General features: G+C 47.3%; 1 protein-coding gene across 3 annotated transcripts in view; it reads right to left on the bottom strand.

Moving 5' to 3' along the window:
- taok2b (TAO kinase 2b) overlaps positions 1–24538 on the bottom strand; it is a 51235-nt gene extending 26697 nt beyond the window's left edge. For 2 of the 3 annotated variants that reach the window (XM_063188750.1, XM_063188754.1), the window contains exons 1-7: positions 24037–24538; positions 16598–16738; positions 10423–10494; positions 9046–9147; positions 8643–8688; positions 7202–7298; positions 1–84 (exon numbers count right to left, since the gene is read on the bottom strand). The exon at positions 1–84 is cut by the window's left edge and continues 30 nt beyond it. In XM_063188750.1, coding sequence (XP_063044820.1) covers positions 1–84; positions 7202–7298; positions 8643–8688; positions 9046–9147; positions 10423–10494; positions 16598–16729 — 533 coding nt within the window. In that variant the 5' untranslated portion in view covers positions 16730–16738; positions 24037–24538. Of the gene's footprint in view, positions 85–7201; positions 7299–8642; positions 8689–9045; positions 9148–10248; positions 10271–10422; positions 10495–16597; positions 16739–24036 lie in introns of those variants that run through there. The other variant, XM_063188762.1, reaches the window with a different exon arrangement.
- Between the last annotated feature and the right edge of the window lie 462 nt (positions 24539–25000).

Raw genomic sequence — 25000 nt, 5'->3', positions numbered from 1 at the left:
GGAGCCACTATGGAGGCGGAGCCAAAGTCTCCCAGCTTGACTTGGCCAGGCTCAGTCAGGAGGATGTTACCCGCCTTCACATCCCTATAACACACACACACACACAGTTAATATACAGGCTCAGTCAGGAGGATGTTACCCGCCTTCACATCCCTATAACACACACACACACACAGTTAATATACAGGCTCAGTCAGGAGGATGTTACCCGCCTTCACATCCCTGCCTGTCACACACACACACACACACACACACACACACAGGCACGCACACACACACAGGCACGCACACACACACAGGCACGCACACACACACAGGCACGCACACACACACACACACACACAGGCACACACACAGGCACACACACACACACACACACAGGCACACACAGGCACACACACAGTTAATATACAGGCTCAGTCAAGAGGATACTACCCGCCTTCACATCCCTAGAACACACACACACACACACACACACACACACACACACACAGTCAGGAGGATATTACCTGCTTTCACTTCCCTATAACACACACAATGTACAACATAGGCTCAGTCAGGAGCCTTCACATGGGGCCCCTAAAGGGCTCTGCATACTTCACGTGCGCACTTTGGCGCATTTGGCGCGAGAACCATTAATGACGTCATCACTTGCGCCAGACTATTCATACTTCAAAAGCGCCCACAGGCTTTCGCCAGAGAGGCTTTCGCTCGCATTGTCGGAAGTGCCCTCTGCTGTTCATGAGAGAAACGGCAGTATCTTTCGCAACTCGCAGCGTGAGTTCTACGGATGTATAAAATAGAAAGCCAAACACGGCTGCTGTAGGGCTACTGAACGTCTGACTTGTGACTTACCACATTGAAACATATATTTTGTGTTCTAGCCTACATTGCCAGATCATTCCAAGACCATGTGAGAGCATTGTTCTGGCGGCAGAATTTATAAATATATCGCCGAACACAACGTGCTTCTGAACAAAGTACACAATTGTTTCACTGAACAACATTTAAGAGAGAAGATAAAAAAGAAGATAAAATAACTCTCTGGGACATTTTATTATCCTCAAAATGATGCAGGATCCATTCTGTAGTAGCCTACAGTAGTTATAGCCTCTCTTCGCAACTCCTGCTTTGTCTGCCTACCTGCATGGTCGCTGGTGGCGCACGACAAGTTACAAAAAATGTGGGGTGCACGACGTCGCGCCACGGCAGCTCGCGCCACGGCGTGTGACGTAATTTTGGGTCACGTGACGGCGCGAGTGAGGTCGCGAGTGAGGTCGCGAGTGAAGTATGAAGGAGGGTAGCGCCAGTCACGACAAGTATGAATCCCCCTTAAGTCTCCACTCCTTCCGGGCAGCTCATGGGGCTGTGAAAGCCTAAACTTCGGACTGGGCTGTGATGGACTGATCAAAGCTATTTTCCGATCCACCTAGCATTCCGCATCGATCACACATATGACTGTACCTCATTATTAATGATAAGCAATTGTGTGCTTGTTGACTTCACTTGGCAAGCGATATTGAGTTGTGTGCGTGCAAAAATATGTAATTATTTGGACTACACAACAGAAGTCGCATGTCCGATGTGCACCCACTTCAGCCGCGGTAGGATTGAGTGTGCCTCGGTTCACGTCAAATATGCGAGGCGCACGTTGTAGTCGTTCACACAGTTTTGCACAAAAGCTAAAATAACCTTTCTTGCGTGCCGAAAATGAGTGGTCTTACCACGCAAATCCAAACCTTAAAAATTCACAGTCATCATATGTGAAATGAGCACATACCAAATGGGATGAGGATTTAGCTTGACTCGCTCCATTTACACCCATTCAAAATGTTGAGAGCTTCAGCCCCACTAGTCGGAAGTAGAAGGGCGTGACTTCCAAAGACACACACTGGAAGGAGTGAAAGTGTGGCCATACTACCTGTCTTTCGAGTGCGTGCATGCGTGAATGAGCAGAGGAACCCAGTAGAGTTCATATTGAGTACGTCAAACCATTCAGCTGCTCTGAGAATGAGGAATCAAATAAGGCACAAATTAGACCTGAGAAGAACAGGACTAGGGTAATCAATCAGGGCTGTAGAACAGGACTGAGGGAACCAATCAGGGCTATAGAATTAGCCAGGCTACACCCTCTAGTGACATAAGACCTTTGGCGGCGTTGTTTCAAGTCTGAAATCGAGATTTGAAAGTCTATGATAATCAGGCTACTGTAGAAGAGGAGTGAGGACCCAATGAGGGCTGTACAACAGGGCTGAAGGACCCAATGAGGGCTGTAAAACAGGGCTGAAGGAACCAATAGCCTTAGTCTCACTGCAGGGCCAGCCCCGGGCTGGCCCGGACAAAAGGGGGCTGACGGTGATCTCATCAAAAGGGGGCTAGGTGCTAAAGATGGCCGCCGGGCCAGGTTGTGGGGCTAAGGGCCGCTTTCCCTGGCCCGTCGAATTCGATGGGCCAGCAAGCACCGCCGAGGCTCGGAGACGGGGTCAACCTCGGGCGATATAGCCCACGTGCGATATAGCCTACCAGACCTTCGGCGATAATAGCGCAAAAGCTAAATAAGCCGACATAAATGTCATGTGTGAGTATTTGTGAGACACTTTTTATTGGTGTCCAGTGGAAAGCATGCCAAATCACGATAATGGCACAAGAGTTGGCGGCTAAAAGCAGAAAAAAGCCGACATGACTTAGCTATGACATCCCAAGTTTAAGTGTAGTGGTGCCCATGATGCCCTGATAACAACAAAAAAGTTATGTTGGCTAAATAACTTTAAAAACACAAACAGAAGTGCCAAAGTTGCATCTTATGAAATTATGCCATAAGAAAGCCAAACACCCCAAACTAATAATTTGCCCAGAATTTAGCGATAAGTCCCCCATGCAGCCACATTATTACACATTATTATATGGTTGTGACGTCATCGGTCGAATGCTCCATTCATTTCAACGGGGCTCCCCAACGTTCGCACGTCTGTTATTTTTCGATAACGGACGGGTTGGTCTATAACAGACCGCTGTCAATGGCAACAAGACTTTTCACTGCTAAAGCGACTTTTCAACAAGACTCTAATCAGCTGCTGTGATAGACAACACCTGTTGTCCTGGCTACCAAGCTGTTAGTTCCACAACGGCACTGTTTTGTTTTGCGCAGCAACAATCTTTTGACATTAAAACTATAGTAGACTTCACATTAAATAGGCCTAAAGAAATGTCCCCGCCATGTGTGAATCATTTAAGTATATCCATATAATAAGCGGGTTAACTTTCGGCGAGTCGGTCGCTTTGTGGAATAGCAGCACTTCAGAGAGAACAAGACCCCTCCGCTCCGCGTCGGGGTCTAAAGATTCTCTCTGTCGTGCTGCTATTCCACGGTAGCGACCTTCTCGCCGAACGTTAACCCTTACGTAAAGCACAGCTGTTATTGACTTAGGCCTATTTAAAATCATCCTCACTCTGCTGCCCTAGTGTCTCATGTTTTGCAGACATACTAAACCATAGGCATACGTTTTGCAGACATGTGCCATAGTGCGCACACTTAGAATTCCCTGCAGGACACACACCGATGTTATGCAGATTGAACGACTTGTAGGCTACGCTACTTCCGTGGCTACTTAATAAATAGTCCGCTATTCCCCTGGCTCATCATTTTCTATAGCAGCTGATGAAGATGCTATGTCTCCGGGATTTGGTCTCTTTTCACATGGTAACTTATTCAATTACCTGCACATTCACCATGAATAGACAGGTGGCACGCCGCAACGAGGGGGTGTGTCGCTATGTCCGGGGCTCATAATTTTCTATAGCAACTGATGAAGGTGCTATGTCTCCGGGATTTGGTCTCCTTTCACATGGTAACTTATTCAATTACCTGCACAATCATGTCTCGCTATGTCCGGGGCTCATGCTTCTGTGCGCTATTGGGGGGATTAACTGGGCATGTACGCACGTCTCCTTCTGTTCACTCTCTCATTGTCGAGCTGCTCGTATTTTCATGCGTCTTTGTCTTCTTAACATGCGCTGCGTCCCATACAGCTTCTGAATCGACAACTTTGCCATGTAATAAAACTGTTCTTGAAAGGCAAGCCATTTTCTTTGCAGTTCTTGTCGTCTTTGTCCGTAGGCTACGAGCCAAACGGCGACCTGCTCCAGCAGAGTTTGCTCCGTTTTCTTCTCCTTCTTTGTCGTTGTTCTGTTGTTGTCCTTCTGTGATTTGGGGCGAAAGTGGGCTGTGCCCGACTGACGTTTCACAAACAAGGCGTGTACCTGAATGTGCCTGGGGTCGGCTATGAGTCCGATCAAGCAAAAAATGGCCCGGGGCCGGCAGCTCCGAGCCGGCCACTCTCCTGAGCCCCGGGCGGCCCCGGGCCGCTGAAGCGCGGCTAATGAGACCAAGGCTATTGAGGGCTGTAGACGCAGGTTAGAACAGGACTACAAGAGCTTCTAGAATCCTCCAGTGCTCTTAGAAAACACAAGCGCTCCATACTAGGGTTGTCGTATCGGATCAGATGGATCGGATCAACTGCCGATATTGGCAAAAAATGTGGATCGTTATCGGATCGGCATGCACGGAAAAATCCGATCCAGAATTCCGATCCATTTTCCTGTTTTGTGTTTATTAATATCTGAAAAAACAGGTCAGTTTCTCATTAAAAACCATTGTGTATTACTCAAATTCACCTAATTCAGTTGGCTAGTTGTTACTAAGAGTAAAAACCCTTTTCAACATCACTGTGACAAAGTAAGTAGGCTAAATAACTTTCAACTTAAATACTCCGATAGGTCGGTATCGGCCGGTATCGGAATCGGATCGGAAGTGAAATAAAATATCTGTATCGGATCGGAAGTGCAAAAACCTGGATCGGGACATCTCTACTCCATACCATCTATTACGGTGGGGTGTAAAGTGGACTCCATGACCAAGACCTCAGTGTCCAAATGAAACGGCGGTCAGTTAATTGTTGATCTTCAAAATAAGAACCAGAGTGCTTCAGTTTTTCTTTGTTTCCAACAGAACTAAACCAGAACCTTACTAGAACATCTGGAGTACATTAGAATAACCTGACCAGAACCTTACTAGAACATCTGGAGTACATTAGAATAACTTCACCAGGACCTTATTAGAACATCAGGAGTACATTAGAATAACCTGGTCAGAACCTATTGGAACATTAGAATTAGAAGAACCAGTCCAGAAACTTATCAGAACATCAGCATTAGCATAGCCTGGTCGGAATCTTATTAGAACATCAGAGTTAGCAGAACCAGGCCAGAACCTTATCAGAACATTAGCAGAAACAGGTCAGAACCTTAATAGTTGGCATAGCCTGGTCAGAACCTACGGTATTAGAACATTAGCCTGATGGGTTCTGCTGCTGCTTGTCAGAACCTAGGGTATTAGAACATTACCCTGATGGGTTCTACTGCTGCCTGTCAGAACCTAGGGTATTAGAACATTACCCTGATGGGTTCTGCTGCTGCCTGTCAGAACCTAGGGTATTAGAACATTACCCTGATGGGTTCTGCTGCTGCCTGTCAGAGTGCATCCTGCTGCTGACGCTGCTGTCTATCTCCGGTGCTATTCTCTGACTGGGGTCACAGCAAAACACACTCATCTCCCATAGCCTCTCAATGACTCACCACTCTTATAAAAACACACTCTAAAACACACACACACACAATAACAAGTGCACACACTAATACAAGTAGTACACACACAGACATGTAGGTAGGTGGTGGGCGGAAAAACACTTGCATCTCGATGAAGAGCTCTGATCACAATGCACCAACACAGACCGAGGAGAGGAGAGGAGGAGAGAAGAGGGAGATGAGGAGAGGAGAGGAGAGGAGAGGGAGAGGAGAGGGAGAGGAGAGGGGGATGAGGAGAGGAGAGGAGAGGGGGATGAGGAGAGGAGAGGAGAGGTGAGGGGGATGAGGAGAGGAGAGGTGAGGGGGATGAGGAGAGGAGAGGAGAGGAAAGGAGATGAGAGGAGAGGAGGAGAGGAGAGGTGAGGGGGATGAGGAGAGGAGAGGAGAGGAGAGGGGGATGAGGAGAGGAGAGGGGGATGAGGAGAGGAAAAGAGAGGAGAGAAGAGAGGGGGAAGAGGAGAGAAGAGGGGGATGAGGAGAGGAAAGGGGGATGAGAAGAGAGGAGGGGGATGAGGAGAGGAGAGGACAGGAGAAGGGGATGAGGAGAGGAGAGGAGAGGAGAGGAGAGGAGAGGAGGGGAGGGGGGAGGAGGAGAGGAGAGGGGGATGAGGAGAGGAGAGGAGAGGAGAGGGGGATGAGGAGAGAAGAGAAGAGAAGAGAAGAGAAGAGAAGAGAAGAGAAGAGAAGAGAAGAGAAGAGAAGAGAAGAGAAGAAAGAGGTTTTAGAGGGGTGACTAGGAAAGAAAGGGGGAGTGGAGGACAGTGGAGGAGAAGGAAAAGCAGAGGAGAGGAGGATGACCAGGAAAGAAAGTAGAGAAAGGAGAGTGGAGGTGTTGTTACCCATGGATCATAGTGTGGAGGAGAGGACAGGAGAGGAGAGGAGAGGAGATGAGAGGAGAGGAGAGGAGAGGAGAGGAGAGAAGGAGTGAGTTAGAGAGAGAGCATGAGAGAGAAGGTGGTGACAGGAGAGGGGTATAGGAGATGATGGAAGAGGAGAAGATAGAAGAGGAGAAAGGAGAGCAGATGGAAGAGGAGGAGGGAGACCAGAAGGGAAGGCAGAGGAGGTGTTGCTGCCTGAGGGAGATGGGTGGAGAGAGGATAAGAAAAGAGAGGAAAGGAGAGAGGAGAAGAAAAGAGAGGAAAGGAGAGAGGAGGGAAGAATAGGAGGGGAGGGGAAGAGAGGAGGCCGTAAGAGGAGGAGAAAGGAGGAGAGCAGATGACAGAGAAGGAGCAAGGAGAGGAGAGGGAGAGGAGAGGAGAGGAGAGGAGAGGGAGAAGAGAGGAGAGGGAGAAGAGAGGAGGAGAGAAGAGGAGAGAGGAGGGGAGGGAGAGGAGGAGAGGGAGAGAGGAGAAAGAAGGAGGGAGGAGAGAGGAGAGGAGAGGAGAGGAGAGGAGAGGAGCAGGAGAGAGGAGAGGAGAGGAGAGGAGAGGAGAGGAGAGGAGAGGAGAGGGGGGAGGAGAGAGGAGAGAGGAGGAGAGGGAGATCAGGAGAGGAGAGAGGAGAGGAGAGGAGGGGAGGGAGAGGAGGGGAGGGAGAGGATGAGAAGAGGTGTTGTTACCTGTGGATCATATTGTGGGAGTGCAGATAGACCAGGCCCTGCAATGCACCATGGGTAATGGCCGCAATCTCCACCTCCTGCAGGGGCTTCTTGTGGACTAGAGGGGAGAGAAAATGAGAGTGATTAGGAGAGACAAGAGGAGTAGAGAGGAGAGAGGGAGAGAGGAGCAGGGAGGAAAACGTAGTAAAGTTTGAGTGATATTTGGACCTCATGGTTAAGGACTAGCAGTTGGACAAGAGAAATATAAAGTCATGCATAACAACACACGTTTGTCCAGTGGATCATACAAGGGCACTATATGTATATACTATTGGGGGCAGCCGTGGCCTAGTGGTTAGAGTGTTGGTCTTTCAATCTAGGGGTTGCAGGTTCGAATCCCCCCCTGACCTCTCCCTACATCTCCATTCATGGCTGAGGTGCCCTTGAGCAAGGCACCTAACCCCACATTGCTCCAGGGACTGTAACCAATACCCTGAAAAATAATAACTGTAAGTCGCTTTGAATAAATGAAAGCGTCAGCTAAATGCAATGTAATGTAATAATATGTAAGGGATAATTGACGATGCAGTGTGCGCATAACAGAAAAAATAATGCACATCTAGGTAGTGATGCGGCCACGACGCAAAGCGGTGTGCATTGTTCTTCTTGTTATACGCACACCGAGAAGTCAATTATCCCGCTTATACCACGGTTGCCACGTTGTCTGAAATGTATTTTAAGAATTATTTTGATATTTTAATGGCTAAAACAAAGGTTTTCAGTAGAACTACTTCCTTCCGCCACAAAAAAAAGCTTCTTTTCATAACTTTCTGGTGAACTGCTGTTACTAATTCTTGATTGGAGTTGCTATGGCCAAGATCCAGTCCTTAGTTATCACATTTGGTTGTCAGGTCAGTCGCCGCAATGTTCTACCCGCCCTTGCCCACTAGATTATGCTGCAGTTATAGGCCCTATGATGATTACAAATTTAAAGATCGCAATAGAATAAAAAAAAATACCCTGCGCATCTTGCCGAAATTCTAAATGCCTCGCCATTAACTTCATCCAAACAGGCACCTCATCAATCTGCTCTCCTTCCCTTAGTTATTGGTCCGAAAACATCCCTTACTTTTCATATAAATTAGGCTACTCTCCCAACTGATAAACGCTACACCACAGGTAAGCACTCTCCTCTCGTGGGGAAGAAACAACGCTGCAACGTTGCAAATTTTTTGTTTGTTTGCATGAACGTGCTTTGGCACATTGATACAATACAGTAATGCAGTCAGAAAAAGTGACCTAATAGCGGGACTGCTTTATAGGTGTGCGTATGTAGGGAGCTAATCAACACCCAATTTAGCGCATCACAAGGAGACATTCCATCCTGCCGTGGTATAAATGCACACATAGCACTGCTTTCACTTGCAAGCACCAATGCGTGCGCGCACACACACACACATACCTTCCAGCAGGTCTGAAGCTGAACCAAGACAATACTCCATCACCAGCTGAGAGAGAGAGAGAGAGAGAGAGAGAGAGAGAGAACGAGCGAGAGAGAGAGCGCGCGAGAGAGAGAGAGTAAAGGGGAAATGATTGCATAAGTTTGAGACAATGGAGAAATCGCCTACATACAGTTTCTAACTCCAGTAAGTACAGCTCCATCCATTAGCATAGTCCACACACACACACACACACACACACACACACACACACACACACACACACACACACACACACACACACACACACACACACACACACACACACACACACACACACAGTTGTTTTTTGCAGGTAGATACACACAACCAGGCTTTGTACTGTTATGCATGCATGCACGCGCATGCACACGCACACACCCTTACCCATGCTGTGTGTTCTCGCAGGTAGCATCCTTTGTACTCGACAGTGTTGGGGTGACGAAGCTTCTGAAGAAACTTCACCTCTTTGATAATATCCTGCCATTTCTACAGAATACAGAAAGAGAGGGGGGGGGGGGGCGCGCAAGAGAGAGAGAGAGAGAGAGAGAGAGAGAGAGAGAGAGAGAGAGAGAGAGAGAGAGAGAGAGAGAGACAGAGAGAGAGAGAGAGAGAGAGAGAGAGAGAGACAGTAATCAGATCTGTGATAATATCCTGTCATTTCTACATAGTCAGATATCTTGCATAACAAGCCTTCAGTTAGGCATCTTGCACACACACTGTTTAGTACTGCAACGAAAACACCAGATACACACACAATGTATAGCACTGCAACAAAACCAACAGATGGACACAGTTAACTTTTCTAAAAATCAAAGTAACATGTGTGTGTGCGTGTGTTGCTGTTGATAATTCATGTTAGTTGTGTTGTCTATTGGGTCAGATGTGCACAGTGGTCCCCAAGCTGGAGAAGGTTGAGAATCCTCTGCAGTAATGGCTTCATGTACGCAGATCCATACCAGAACTCCACGCACGCACGCACACACACAGCTGTTCCAATTCTGCATCGAAGGGTGGTATGCACACACACACGCACGCACACACTTCTCAGCAGGCTATTGTTCCAGGAGCTGACCCAGATGAACTGTGTGTGTGTGTGTGTGTGTGTGTGTGTGTGTGTGTGTGTGTGTGTGTGTGTGTGTGTGTGTGTGTGTGTGTGTGTGTGTGTGTGTGCGTGCGCGTGTCTTGTAAGGGCTCCGAAGACAGTTCAAGTCTGAATGTGAGCTAATTACAATACAGTGTGTGCGTGTGCGTGTGCGTGTGCGTGTGCGTGTGTAGGCAGTGTCTTGAGTGCCTTGAGTGGTTGAGTGGCTGTGAAGCCTGGGTGTGTACCTGATTATTATGTGTGTGTAGGCATGCCAAGTATGTGTTTGTTGGACTGTGTGTGTGTGTGTGTGTGTGTGTGTGTGTGTGTGTGTGTGTGTGTGTGTGTGTGTGTGTGTGTGTGTGTGTGTGTGTGTGTGTGTGTGTGTGTGTGTGTGTGTGTGTGTGTGTGTGTGTGTGTGTGTGTGTGCGCGCGCGCATGTGTGTGACCTCGTTGGACTGCTTGCCACTGTAGGACAGTGTGTGTGTGTGTCTGTGTGTCTGTACCTCGTTGCTCTGCTTGCCACTGTAGGACAGTGTGTGTGTGTGTGTGTGTGTGTGTGTGTGTGTGTGTTACCTCGTTGCTCTGCTTGCCACTGTAGGACAGTGTGTGTGTGTGTGTGTGTGTGTGTGTGTGTGTGTGTGTGTGTGTGTGTGTGTGTGTGTGTGTGTGTGTGTTACCTCGTTGCTCTGCTTGCCACTGTAGGACATCTTCTTGATGGCCACCACCTCATTGCTGCGGATGTCTGTAGCCTGATGGACAGACCAGAGAGAGAGAGAGAGAGAGAGAGAGACAGAGAGAGAGAGAGAGAGAGAGAGAGAGAGAGGGGGGGGGGAGAAAGAGAGACGAGCAAAAGAGGAGAGGAGGAGGAGAGAGGAAGAGAAGAGGAGTTGAGGAGGAGAGGAGAGGAGAGGAGAGGAGAGGAGAGGAGAGGAGAGGAGGAGAGGAGAGGAGAGGAGAGGAGAGGAGAGGAGAGGAGAGGAGAGGAGAGGAGAGGAGAGGAGAGGAGAGGAGGGAGGAGTAGAGGGGAAGAGGAGGGTACAGGACGACATAAGAGAGTGTTAGAAGCGGTGGATACACAGAAGCCTTTAAATCAGCTGTTCACAACAGCAGACATTGGCGGTGCAGCACAACTGTCACATCACTTAGTTAGGACCAATAATACACATTACAATAAACAGGTTTGTGGTAAACAGCCTGGAACCATAGCCTGGCAAGCCAGCCTAAATGGGAGATTAAATGTGAATATTTTTTCTGGCCTCAATGAATGAGACATCAGAAGATGGTTTGAAAAACAACGGGCTGTTCCCATCAACAGTGTCTGTGCTTATTAGCCTACGCTTTGTCGTCACTCCCTCAAAACCCTGTCTGCTCTGCATCCAAAGATTCAAAACAAATCAAAACTAATCTGCTGCGTTGTGATTGGTCAGCCAGTTTCAGGGCATGGGGCATTGTCCGAGGCTAGACCCACTCGCAGGCAAAAATAATTTTGGCCGCTGGCGAGTGGGGCTAGTTTACCAGGCTGGCGGGTAGGGCTAGTTTACTAGGCTATGAGAAGCGCTGAGCTCCAGCTACTCTGGGCTGCATTTCTGAAAAGCGAAGTTGTTAGCAGTTAGCAACTTGGGTAGTTGCCAATGGGAAATTGCATTGTGACCAACAAAGTAGCTACAGAACAGTAGCAACTAGACTTTTGAGAAATGCCCCCCTGGTCACTAGTGGCTGACTGTCCCTCTCTGCTTTCCATCTGGCCTGCTTTCCTGATTTCCTGTTTCAGCGTTTAAGTCTCATTTTTCTGATGGCTGCCATCCACTCAACATGGTGGATCAATACAGCGGATCAATGGGAAAGGTTTCCCTCCAGGCCACTACCCAGGGGACGGGGGATACTGGGGGGGGGGGGGGGGGGGGGATATTCTACATGTTTACATGCTGCTCGGGATACTGTGGGGGATATAGAGGGGAGTGGGCATACTGTGGGGGCTTTAGAACAGGGGCGAGTGGATACTGTGGGGGCTTTAGAACAGGGGCGAGTGGATACTGTGGGGGCTTTAGAACAGGGGCGAGTGGATACTGTGGGTGCTACAGAACAGGGGCGTGGGGATCCTGCTGGGGGGGCTATAGAACATGCTAACATGCTCAGGATACTGTGGGGGCTATAGAACAGGGGGAGTGGGGATCCTGCTGGGGGGGTTATAGAACATGCTAACATGCTCAGGATACTGTGGGGGCTATAGAACAGGGGAGAGGGGATACTGGGAGGGCTGTACAGGGGAGAGGGGATACTGGGAGGGCTACACAACATGTTTACATGCTGCTCGGGATACTATGGGGGCTACACAGGGGAGAGGGGATACTGTGGGGGTCATGTTAGAACATGTTTACATGCTCAGGATACAGTGGGGGCTATAGAACAGGGGAGTGGGGATACTATGGGGGCTATACAGGGGAGTGGTAGGCGAGTGCATTTATGAGAAAAATACACCTAACCCCAAAAAAATTCTAACAAAAGGTTTCTCAGTGGTTTACAGTACTATCAGATGTACTTAACAACATACTAAAAATCTGCCAAAATCTGACTTCAGGAAAGGCCTCATTTTCAAGATGGCCGCCGCCGGGCCCTTAAATTGACTCTGGCCTTAAACCGACCAGGAATAGTGGAGTTTGATGCATGTTTCAACCATGTAATGTTGTCATTAGACTATGTTCTTGATATGTATATGGTTATTAGTGCAGTTTGCTGTTAAAAATCAATTTACAACTGTATGGTACTGTAATATTACGCAAATTTGGCTTAGCGGTTAGGCTAAATACCACTAACCTGTCAAGAAGTGTCTCAACTTCCTGAACAATCGAGGCAAGTGCTTTGCCATCATGACCACATTTTTAAGACCACATTTGTGTACCTGTACCATGCCCCTTTAGGAGACAAGGAGAATGAATGGAGTTAAAAGGGAATTCTTGCCCATTTAGGAAACTGTACTTGATCCCACTTTTTTGCATTGGTGGCACAGGGTATGGTTTAGCTTGGCTACCATTGTGATGGAGTGACCATCACTAGGGTTGTGGGTGTGTTCTGACTGTCACACCAACGAGATTGGCTCTTTGGTGTAGCGGTCAGGGCCCCAGTTTACAAGCCCAGAAGGTCTGGGTTTGGTTCTAGGCTGGGCAACTCTACTCCCCTTCACTACAAATGGTGTCAGAAGTGGGATGGTGTGATGCCATCGGAAGCGTACACATTGTGTGTGAGCCGTAATTCCAAGTGAGGGACACCCAGGATTGGTAACCTTGTGGTGAGGGACCCCAGTGATGGGTGAAGCACTGATGATGGGGCACACTGGATGGGGGAACTATGACGGGCAGTTGCGTGAGGGACACCATGAAGTGTGTGAAGTGCACGAGTGCGCTTCCTGAAGGGGAAGGCAGTGTGATGGAGTTACCATCACTAGGGTTGTGGGTGTGTTCTGACTGTCACACCAACGAGCCTGGCTCTTTGGTGTAGCGGTCAGGGCCCCAGTTTACTACCCCAGAGGGTCCAGTTTCGATTCTCGGCTGGGCAACTCTACTCCCCTTCGTCACAACCATATTGAATGGGTTTGGATACACCACCCACAAAGTGATCACAATAGTGATGCAAGCCACTCAACAAGCTTCTCTTCTGGCACCACCAGAGTCTCAAACAGACTGTAAGGATGCTGAGTTCTTCTCTGCACCCAACAGGCTGCCGGAAAAATCTGCATCTTTCCAAAGAACAATTGCTCTCAGACCCCCCAGAAAAGACTTTTCCCACATACAACTGTACTATGTATACCTGTTGTGCTAAACAAATACATAATAAACTGTCTTGTGCTCACAATCTCTTGTTTTTTTACTGGTACTAATACCTGATCTGACTACTGTACACAACTGTTTAATTTATTTGTTTATGGTTACTGTAAGATGTTTTGATATGTTATGTGTTGTTCCTGTGTACTTAGGATAGGTTAGGATAAGTTAAGATGTATTATTGGTTGTGCCTGTGCACATAGATGTTATAATGTCATGCACTTTTAATGTTTGTCATGTCTTGTCTACACAGGAGGCAGTGAAAAGGGAAAATTTGAATCCTTCGTATGGATTCCTTGCTTTTTACCATTGATCATTACTGTCAAAATAAAATAAACAAATACATTTTAAAACATGCACATGCAAAACATGTATATTAATGTAAAACATAATCATAATTGGAAAAAAAACTAAAATGCACACAAAGAAGAGGCTAGCACTATTAAGCCTAACCGCTAGGCCAAATTTGTCTAATATTACAGTACCATACAGTTGAACAGATTGAACAGCAAACTGCACTAATAACCATATATATATCAAGGACATAGTCTAATTACAACATTACAAGGTTGAAACATGCATCAAACACCACTATTCCTGGTCATTTCAATGCAATTTTAAAGCCCGAGTCAATTTCAGGGCCCGGCGGCGGCCATCTTGAAAATGAGGCCTTTCCTGAAGTCAGATTTTGGCAGATTTTTAGTATGTTGTTAAGTACATCTGATAGTACTGTAAACCACTGACAAACCTTTTGTTAGAATTTTTTTGGGGTTAAGTCATAAATGCACTCGCCTATGGGGATACTGTGGGGGGCTGTACAGGGGAGAGAGGATACTGGGAGGCTCTAAACAGGGGGATACTGTGTGGGCTATAGAACATGCTTACATGCTCAGGATACTGTGGGGCGATAAAACAGGGGAGTGGGGATACTGTGTGGGCTATAGAACAGGGGAGTGGGGATACTGTGTGGGCTATAGAACAGGGGAGTGGGGATACTGTGGGGGCTACAGAACATTTTTAAATGCTGCTCAGGCTTTTGAAACACACCAACAATATGATGCAATATGAACAATACAATGGCAGCAATCAGCCTCGCACGTTCGCACACACACCTGAAGTCAAGCTTAACACTCACACACAACTGAAGTCAAGTAAAACACTTACAGCAAAAACACACCACTGCAAAGTCACATTGTGCAGTTCCATAGAGCAGTCTTTTTTTCATTTTCTTTCACACACTACTTTAGTCAGGCTTAGCACTCTTACACACAATGCCCACCTGCCTGTGTGACACAGATGCGCGCACACACACACACCCTGCTGCTGGGGGGGGGGGGTTGTGGACAGCAGCACTGTGTAGCATTGTGTCTTGGCTGTGCAGACCAAGTCAAGGACACACAAATGAGAACTTAGTTATCACAGAGCATCACAGCCCAGCTCAGCCTATCAACACTGCAGCTGGTTCAGGAGTAAACCAGGTAAATCATTTAATGGAAGAGCCTTTCTAAAAAATAAAAGAAGAGGACTCCAGGCTCTTCTATTAGGTGATTTACCCCTTAACTTCACCTGGTTTCCTCCTGAACCAGCTTCTTAGTATAGGCCCCTGCACAGCAGCTAAACTAGCCAGACAGCTCCTCCACGGAATCTTCACCCGCAGTGTTTGCACCCAGAGAGGGTTCCGCGTCCACGGAGACGGCTGCGTGGGAGTTCTAGAACAGCATTGTGTTCCGGAGTGCTTGCTCACTTGCTTGACTGTCTGAGGGCTGCAATGTTTTGTGCCCAACACGGAGTATGTGAACAGAGTTCCCATTACTGCTCTCTCTCCGTCTCAGTCGCGCGCGCGCACACACACACACGCGCACACACACACGCGCACGCACGCACGCACGCACACACAGGAAGCAGGCGGACTGCAGTGTCGGGTTATAACAATGGTCACAGCATAACGGCTATTAGTGTAACTAAGACAAAGGTCTAGCTCTTCGCTCTACTGAAGACATGACAAAAAGGACTGAAGACATGACAAAACAACAGACACGCACACGCACACAGACACACAGCCACACACACGCACAGTCACACACACGCACACACCAGATATAACAGCAGTTGAGAGCAGTAGTTGGTAAAGATCCTCAGGCATTTTAAAATGCCACCACTGAGGACGTGGTTCCAAGCAGCAGGTTGGGACACCTCTGCCACCTCCGTCTGATCCAAGCTCTCTCTTCCACATCACTAGTAGACTAACTGCAGGAACAGTCCACGGGCGTTGGAAGCGTGGGAAAGCGGCAGAGGTAATTGACTTTGTATGGAAGAGCAAGCAGCAGAAGCGGTTCTACCATCGAGGGTGCCAAAGGAGAAGTTGAACTTAACGGTTCGACAGAGTTGAATTGAGGCGTTTTCCTGCAGTTGACTCCTATTGTGGAGAGGCAGCGCAACCTATTGCCAAATTTCATCTCTTCATGAATATTTACTAAATAATAAACTAATATTTACTAGTATGACCAATGTACAGTACATTTGCAGCCAAACATGTCTATTTCTGGAAATTCAAAATGGCGGACTTGGAGAAGATCGCCCTTTTCGTGTATGAAAAGTGCCCTTTTCCCAGTCATAATTAATACTCGATTCATTTGATTCATGAAAAAGGTAACACTTGTGAATGGGCAGCGGGAATTCCAGAAAGTAACGGCTATTTTTTTTTACACAGTGCACCTTTAAAGTTGTTGACAGACTGAAGTTGTTTTGGCCGTCTTGTAGAGGAGAGTCAGGAGGTAGGGCAGCAGTTTACTGGTTTAACAGGGTGTCACAGCAAACTTGCGCAACCAGACTGGGTCACACACACACACACCCATACACGCGCGCACACACACACACAGGCTTTCAATCACTTTTGCATCCAAGCACATACAAGCTGGATCTCTGAATGAGATCACTCTGTGTTTGTGAGAATGAGCCTGTTCAGACATGCAAACGCGCGCACGTGCACACGCACACACACACGCACACACAAAATACGACAGGGTGGACTTACGAAGTAGACGGCCCCGAAGCTGCCATGTCCGATCTCTCGGAGGTCCTGAAAGAGTTTCTCGGGGTCCTCCCTGAAGAAGAGCTCCGCCACCTCCGGATCCTTCAGGCTCCCAGCCCGCACACTGGACGGCATGGCCAGCGCCTAGTGTACGCACACACACACACACACACACACACGTTAGAGCGGTGACACCAGCCTGCACACTGGACGGCATGGCCAGCGCCTAGTGTACACACACACACACACACACACACACACACGTTAGAGGGGTGACACCAGCCCGCACACCACACACACACACACACACACACACACACCTCTACACACACACACGTTATAGTTGTGACACCAGCCTGCACACTGGTCGGCATGGCCAGCGCCTAGTGTACACACACACACGTTAGAGGGGTGACACCAGCCCGCACACTGGACGGCAAGGGCAGCGCCTAACACACACACACACACACACACACACACACACACACACACACACACACACACACACACACACACACACACACACACACACACGTTAGAGCGGTGACACCAGCCTGCACACTGGACGGCATGGCCAGCGCGACACCCCCCACACACACCTCTACACACACACACGTTATAGTTGTGACACCAGCCAGCACACTGGTCGGCATGGCCCGCACACACACACGTTATAGTGGTGACACCAGCCTGCACACTGGACAGCATGGCCAGTGCCCACACACACACAGACACAGACGTTACAGTGGTGACACCAGCCCGCACACTGGACGGCAAGGGCAGCGCCTAACACCCACACACACACACACACACACAGGCATGCAATAGGCACAACAAATTTGGCAATAGGCAGTACATTTTCAATGAACAGCATAGCTGCAATATCTACTCTGTCCACAATCTTACACAGTGCACCTTTAAAGTGAATGCGTGTGAGGTTGGAGGCTCTGGGTCCCAGACGGAGTGATCTTTACCAGACCCCAATCCTCTTACAGTCGCCCCCTGCCACACCACACACCCCACCGGCGGACATGATAATCACGGATTTGGCTGAAGTGAGAAGAGTAGTTAGCTGACGTGTCAGTGTCAGCAAAGCATTTAGTTGGCGTGTCAGTTGATGGCTAATCACACCAAATAACCATAGTCATGATGTGTTCAGATCAAAAGCAACTAAGCTTTCAGTGTCATGACCCCCCCCACCCTCTGGAACAGTCTACCTTCCCACATAGTCCAAACCCCATTACTGGTTTCCTTCAGGAAGCACCCCAGATCCCATCTGTCCACTGAGGCCTCCAACCACCATGCTGCCGACGCCCAGTAGGGTAGAGTAAAATCAGCATATTTCCAGACATGGTACAGTACTGCTTTAAAGTCTATTACCACTGCTTCCTTAGCAAGTTAGTTGGTGACTTCTGGTGTGAACACACGGTCAACGCTCCCAGATTCTTAAGATTTGAGGACACTATTATATGTAATAAATAAGTTGCATGAAAAGGAAGAAAGGAGACGCCACCCCACCATTACTATAAATAAGTTGCAACCAGATTGATATTCCCGCTGTGCTTTTCTCTGTGTCTTTATCAGATAAATAGGATTATTATCCAATGTTGCAATTGATACATGTGTAGCACTACAGTTCCAATAATGCATCTTAACATTAATATTTCAGACCTAAGCTTAACGCTTAGCTCTGCAGAGGGGTTTTTGAACAGATAGAAGGCCCTTATAGTTTCCCATGCAAAACAGCCATTTGCCATTTCCTATTTAAAATCACCACAATGAACACAACCATTTAGTCATTTACAATTGAAAAGGCTGTGATGATGATTACAACAGTCACACCTGAACACACCCACCCAGCGATTGCCATATTTAAGTCCCCCTCTGCAGTTGTCGTGGTGCCCACCAACATGACTGACTGAATTTTTTTACACAGTCATAACAAATGTTTCATCCTCTCCTGACAGTTCAAATGTTTTTTGTACCAGAGAACCAAAACTTAATGTTGAGAGATGTATTCACAATTGTATTAAGTTTGATATTCATATATTGTTTTTTGATCCTTCCCCCCCCCCCTTTTTTAAAACTTTTTTTTAACGAACCTCATTTGGTTCCTATACAATAATGATGCATGTGGGCCAACTGTAATACACATTTGAAATTATCTCGCGGCTCAAATAAAATGACTCTTCGGGTCAGATTTGGCCCCTGGACCTGAGTTTGATATCCCAGGTTTATAGCACATCTCTAGCCGATATTGTCGGCACAGAGATTGCTCCGCAGTGCTGCCGGAACCAGTGTGCAGAGGCCCTTACAAGTAGACATTTCTGACAGTGGAATGCAAAAGCTTTTGCATGTTAATGACTCATTTGCTATGTTTACACGAGACTTTTAATTCGGGATTAACTCCATATAATTCTGAATAAAGCTTAATTCCGCTTTGAAAACATCATGTGAACACCTCTTAATTCGGAATTAAAGGAAAAATCAAAGTAAACTCGACGGAACAATTAAATTCTGAATTATTGATTCGGAACTAAAAACATCATGCAAATGCAGTGATTGTCGCATCCGTCTGACTGATGCAGGTAATTGACTGACATGAAGGTTAGTTGCATAGTGGCCCTTTAAAAGCTGATTATGATAACTACTCCCGCCCACTCAGTCTGATCAGCTGTTGAGCCGTGGCTAGACAGGCACAAAGATCAGACCAGACCAGAGCAGAGCACTCAGCTCAGCACACTTACTGCAGCTTTATACACCATTAGTCACAGAGCTCTACAGCAACCTTTTAAGTCAACAGCCAAAATGTTAATCTCAATAGCCAAACACACATTCACTAATGGGTCAAAGTTGCTTGTAAGTTGGTATTTTCTACCAGCCAAACTGAAATTTCACCGGCGTTTGGCCAGTTGGCTGGTGCTAATTTAAAGCCCTGATTAGGCCTAATGCTTTAAACCAGGAGTGGGGAACCCATGTCTCAAGGGCGGTCGTATCCATTCCCCCGATATCATTTTTATGTTATGCCGTTTCACATGAAAGATGACATGTTTTGAAATTAAATTACATTTGCAATAAGTTGTGTTTTCAGGGGACCTAGTGAAGGTGGGGTAAAGGAGTAAAGGTGAAGGAGGCTGCTGCCAATATAGGCCTTAAAGTGCAGGGGGAAATCCTGGTTTGTGTTCATAGTACGGCCCTTGGAGGATTTGTACAACATTTGAAGTGGCCCCTTGAATGAAGGTTTTTTGTTTGGGGGGGGGGTTACACCTTTCTTACTCAGATGGGACAGCGAGAGAGAGACAGGAAATGAGTGTGGAGAGAGAGAGAGATGGAGAATTGACCTCTGGCCAGAATCGAACCCAGGGCCCTGGTGTAATGGTACGGCACCCTAGCCCACTGAAACACATCACCTCCACACACAATTAATGTTAAGCAGGGGGACATACTAGGAAGCTGGTTCAGTAGTAAACTAGGTAAAGTTAGCCTTGTGGTAGAGCTAAATCATCTAATAGAAGAGTCTGAAGTCCTCATCTTTTTAAATAAAAGTGTATGCAAGTACATCTATTAGCAAGTTTACCACTTTCTGCAGGTCAGTGGTTCTCAACCTTTCTGAACAAGCGCCCCCTTGGCCTTATAACAAGCCTCCCAACACCCCCTTGACCTCATCATAAGCCTCACAATATCCGCCTTACTATTCAAAAAATAAATGGACTAATGCCCCAAATAGTAACTACTTCCCCTCTACCATCCTTAAACGCTTGTAATTTGTCTTGTTAAGATATAGCGCCCAGCAGTACTTACCTCTAACGGTTTTGGAGGGGGAGAAGGCCCTCCGAGGTGCCACGCCCACTTTTCGGGTCCAGAAATTGCATGCTTAATTTAGGGCCAGGGGCCTATACTAAGAAGCTGGTTCAGGAGTAAAGCAGTTTAAGTTAAGAGGCAATTCATCTAATAGAAGAGCCTGGAGTCCTCCTTCTCTTAAGAAAATGAGTACTCCAGGCTCTTCCATTAGATGATTAACCTCTTAACTTAACCTGGTGTAAATGTACAAAAAAATGTTATTTATCCTCATTTTGTAGTTTTTAATCGCAGCTGAAGTGTGTGGTCATGTGGCCTTCTGATGGTGGCAATGAAACATTTTGGCCCTCTATCAAGAAAGTTGCCCATCGCTGCTTTAAATCCTGGAGCTCAGGACTTCTGACTGACTCAAGTGCAAGAGCATGACCACTCTGCACGCAAGGCATCTAAACAAGTGTAATCTACACACTAGTGTTCGCTTCTAATGAAATAGGAGCTACATCACACAGAGGGAACATCCGACACACACACACACACACACACACAGGGAACATCAAACCCACACACACACACACCCCTTCATTGGAACATGCGTCATAACAGCTCAGGCCCAGACCCCACACACACACACACACACACACACACGCACCACAAAACCCAAACCACCCCCATCCCCAGCCCCAATACACACACACACACACACACACACACACACACACACACACACACACACACACACACACACACACACACACACACACACACACACACACACGCACACGCCGAGTGCTTTATGGGACATATGTAGACATGCATCAGATGCAGTAAAGGACCATTTAGGGCACACTTCACTGAACACACACAATGCAGCTGCAGCACCACATACACAAAATGCAGCTACACACACACAGCTCTTTCCTTTACACACATATTCACTGAAGCAGCACAATGATGCACACACACAGCAAAATAGCTGAGTGCATTAACCCTTTACTGAGGAAGCACATCTCAAACACACACCTTACTGAGGAAGCACATCTCAAACACACACCTTACTGAGGAAGCACATCGCGCACGCACACGCACACACACACACACACACCACACGTCGTGGGGGTTCCTTCTGCAAACACACAGACAGAAACACACAGTTCTGCTGTGTGCTGGTTCTTGCACTGGTTCCTCCAGCATCACTGGTTCCTCCAGCATATGGAGGCCCCTGTTAAGGAGTTCGGTGGCTGTTCTCATATGGGTTAGATAGGCCTGTTGCCCACATACATTATATAGGCCCACATCATATAGGTTATACTGGCTCTCATTTGGTTTAATATGGCTCTCATTTGGTTTAATATGACATCCAGCTACAGACACCCACACACCACACTCTCCACCACCACCCATACACCACACACACACGCACACACACCTAGGAGACGTCACATCCCACTACAGACAAACCGCTCTCTCCATCGCTACCTCTCTTTCTCTCTCTCTCTCTCTCTCTCTCTCTCTCTCTCTCTCTCTCTCCTCTCTCTCTCTCTCTCTCTCTCTCTCTCTCTCTCTCTCTCTCTCTCTCTCTCTCTCTCTCTCTCTCTCTCTCTCTCTCTCTCTCTCTCTCTCTCTCTCTCTCTCTCTCTCTCTCTAAAAAAAACACACACATATGATAACCCTGAACAGCAGCCACAACTGGAGAAATGAGACAGCCAGCACTATTCCTCATGACCCGCATCATATACGCTTATAAAAGGGCACACGCGCACACACACACGCCATATCCTGCTACAAACAGTTCTTAACATCACGACTACCCACATCATATACATTTACCCCAGAACAGCAGCCACACACACACACAGCTACTTCAGAACAACAGCCACACACACACACACACACACACACACACACACAATGACCCACATCATATACACAGCTACTTCAGAACACACACACACACACACACACACACGCAAACACACACACACACACGCAAACACACACACGCAAACACACACACACCTAGGAGACGCCACAGACGCATGTGTACACACCCACCCACTCCCCAGGTCTTTGCACCACGCGACACTGCATCGAGTCTTGCTGGTGGTGGTGGTGTGTGCCTATGATTCTCCACTAGGCAGCTACCAGACGAGCTCTTAAAGTAGCATGCATAAGGGTGGTGGTGGTGGTGGTGTGTGTGTGTGTGTGTGCCTATGATTCTCCACTAGGCAGATACCAGACGAGCTTTTAAAGTAGCATGCATAATTAACCACATCTCTTTTTTCTTATTTATTTCTTTATTTACTTAAAATTGCTCTACAGTGCAGCCCCAACAGCCCGGCTGCCACACTACACCCCGACCTAATAAACACACTCTGCCAGCCCTCAGCTCAAATTAGGCTGCCTGCCGGTGCCTGCTCTGCGCTCCTCTTTTTACTCAGTTCATTTCTTCAGCCTCAGCCAAGACCTATATGACACAAATTAGTTCAAGAGCCTGCTCGCCATGCACAGAACGCAGGCAGGCAGGGGGAGAACCACCAAGTACACAGGCCTGAATAATACCGCACTACTAAAACTAGCACTAGACTTGCTTTCGTCTCCTGAACGAAAAGATACGTGCATGCATTGCAGGCCAACGTTATCCCCCATCTCAAATAAATTTTAACTAGCTGATCACGCTATGGATCAGTTTAGTCAGCGGACCTATATCGCGGCGCGGCATTTACCCTGCGTACCTTGGTGAAGTTTCCAATAGGAAGGCGAATAGAACAAAACACGGACTGCAAGGCGTTCAGCAAGAGATAACCCCCCTATACGCCGACTGCCCCTGCATTTCCTCCGATCTAACATGAGCTCGAAGCGGACTTGATCAAAGCAGAGGACCCCATAAACACACACACACACCACAGCTCGCATAGGAGTGAGATATGGGAAAATGCACACTGACCTAGTTATGGCGGTTTATGTATTTCCATGTTCAAATGGAGACGATTCGCGTAGGACAGAACTCATTTCTAGGCCGACTGTCAAGAACTGCTCAGAGGAAATGGAAGGGACACACATACGACATAGATTTTTTTTATCACACCTACAAAACATCTATTGAACAGATTCGTTTCTGCAATAACCCGAGACATCATCGATGCATAACACTTCTCTACAACATGGCCGTTATTTTTTTTAAACCCTGAAATTGGGCATTTGGTCTCGCCAGCTGGCTAGGTGACAGCTGAAGCAGCTAGCTGTGCTACGTGTGAATGAAAAATACTGAGCGAAAGGCTGCAATTGATAGCCTGTGCTAGCTCCCCACTTCACTGATCAATTAGTGCTAACTAGCTCACAGACGAGAGAGCTAGAGCTAGCTAGCTGCATACCCAGGCGGTCCGCTTTGCCAAGCCGAACCTCTAGCGCAGCCAGATAGCAGGCTAGCCAACGGTCTTCAATATTCTTGCCATTTAGACAAACGGACAAATCTGTGTGATAGCAAAAACACATATAAATCGTCGTGTGTGCGCTATGACGATAGTCTTGCAGATATGCATGAAAAAACAGTCAGCTAAAAAAATAAACGAATAAAACATGATTGCATGCAAAGCTGGGTGCCATTTCTCTGGCCAAGCAATAAATGATTTATGACTGTGCCGTACCGTGGTTTAAGGCATCCACTGTAGCTAGCTTCAGCTAGCTGACTGGCCTGGGCAGGAAAATTGACTTCTTTCTTCCCCGTTTTATTCAGCGCGCACCAGGAGCGGCATTTTCTTTCATATGGAGTCCATCTTCGAAATGCTCGGCGTTCTTCTGGTTGAACTGGTGAGCTAACTGACCGACTGGTTAGCTACAGCTGGCTTGCGTCTCACAATTGATCTGACATAACCTACTGGAACAAGGAATCCTCCCTAGTTAGCTGCCTGGCTAACCGTTAGCTCTTCAGTCAAGAGGCTAGCCCCAATAATCAGCTGATTGTCAATATGAAACGGGTCACTAGATTAAATAAAACTCAATAGTCCGTTGCATTTTCTGCCATTGTAGCCGTCATGTCTAATACAGGTTTCTACTGTCTTTTCAAATCTATGATGACAAACCGACTGGCTACTCCATTTCTATTTTCCCCTATTCTGTTTCATCCGCTTTTTGTTCCGAACTTCATGATGGCGGTGTAGCAACCCAATGTAAGTAGGCTGCCGGATGTGAGTGCCCGGATATCCGCCCGAGTATTTACGTCTATTTTACCTCAGCTACTCGCGTTCGGTCGTGTATTTACGACAGTTTAACCTCAGCTACTTGATTTCGGTCCGATTTGAGTCTGACTGAAGATGGAAGGGACATAGGTGCCGTGCGTAAAGAGCCCACCGCACATCGCCGTTTCGGCGACACCAGAAAGTTCCTTGATCTCCCAATCAAAAGAATAGGCCCTGTGACATCAAAATAATAATAAAAAAGTATACAATGAAATTATAACTTAAAACCGAATTGATTTTGGGTGTGAAAATTAAGTGTCTCAACCGGGCACCCAAAGGGAATCCATCAAAAGATAACGGCGTTACTTTCTCGTCGGCATTATTTTGTGTTTATCCAGGAGGACTGAGCTGAAAACTGCAGCAGTCACCTTGC

The sequence above is a fragment of the Engraulis encrasicolus genome, chromosome 2 (genome assembly GCF_034702125.1).
Source record: "Engraulis encrasicolus isolate BLACKSEA-1 chromosome 2, IST_EnEncr_1.0, whole genome shotgun sequence".
Lineage (NCBI taxonomy): Eukaryota > Metazoa > Chordata > Actinopteri > Clupeiformes > Engraulidae > Engraulis > Engraulis encrasicolus.
The sequence above is the reverse complement of the archived record's forward strand: the minus strand, read 5'-3'. Positions and strand labels throughout refer to the sequence as shown.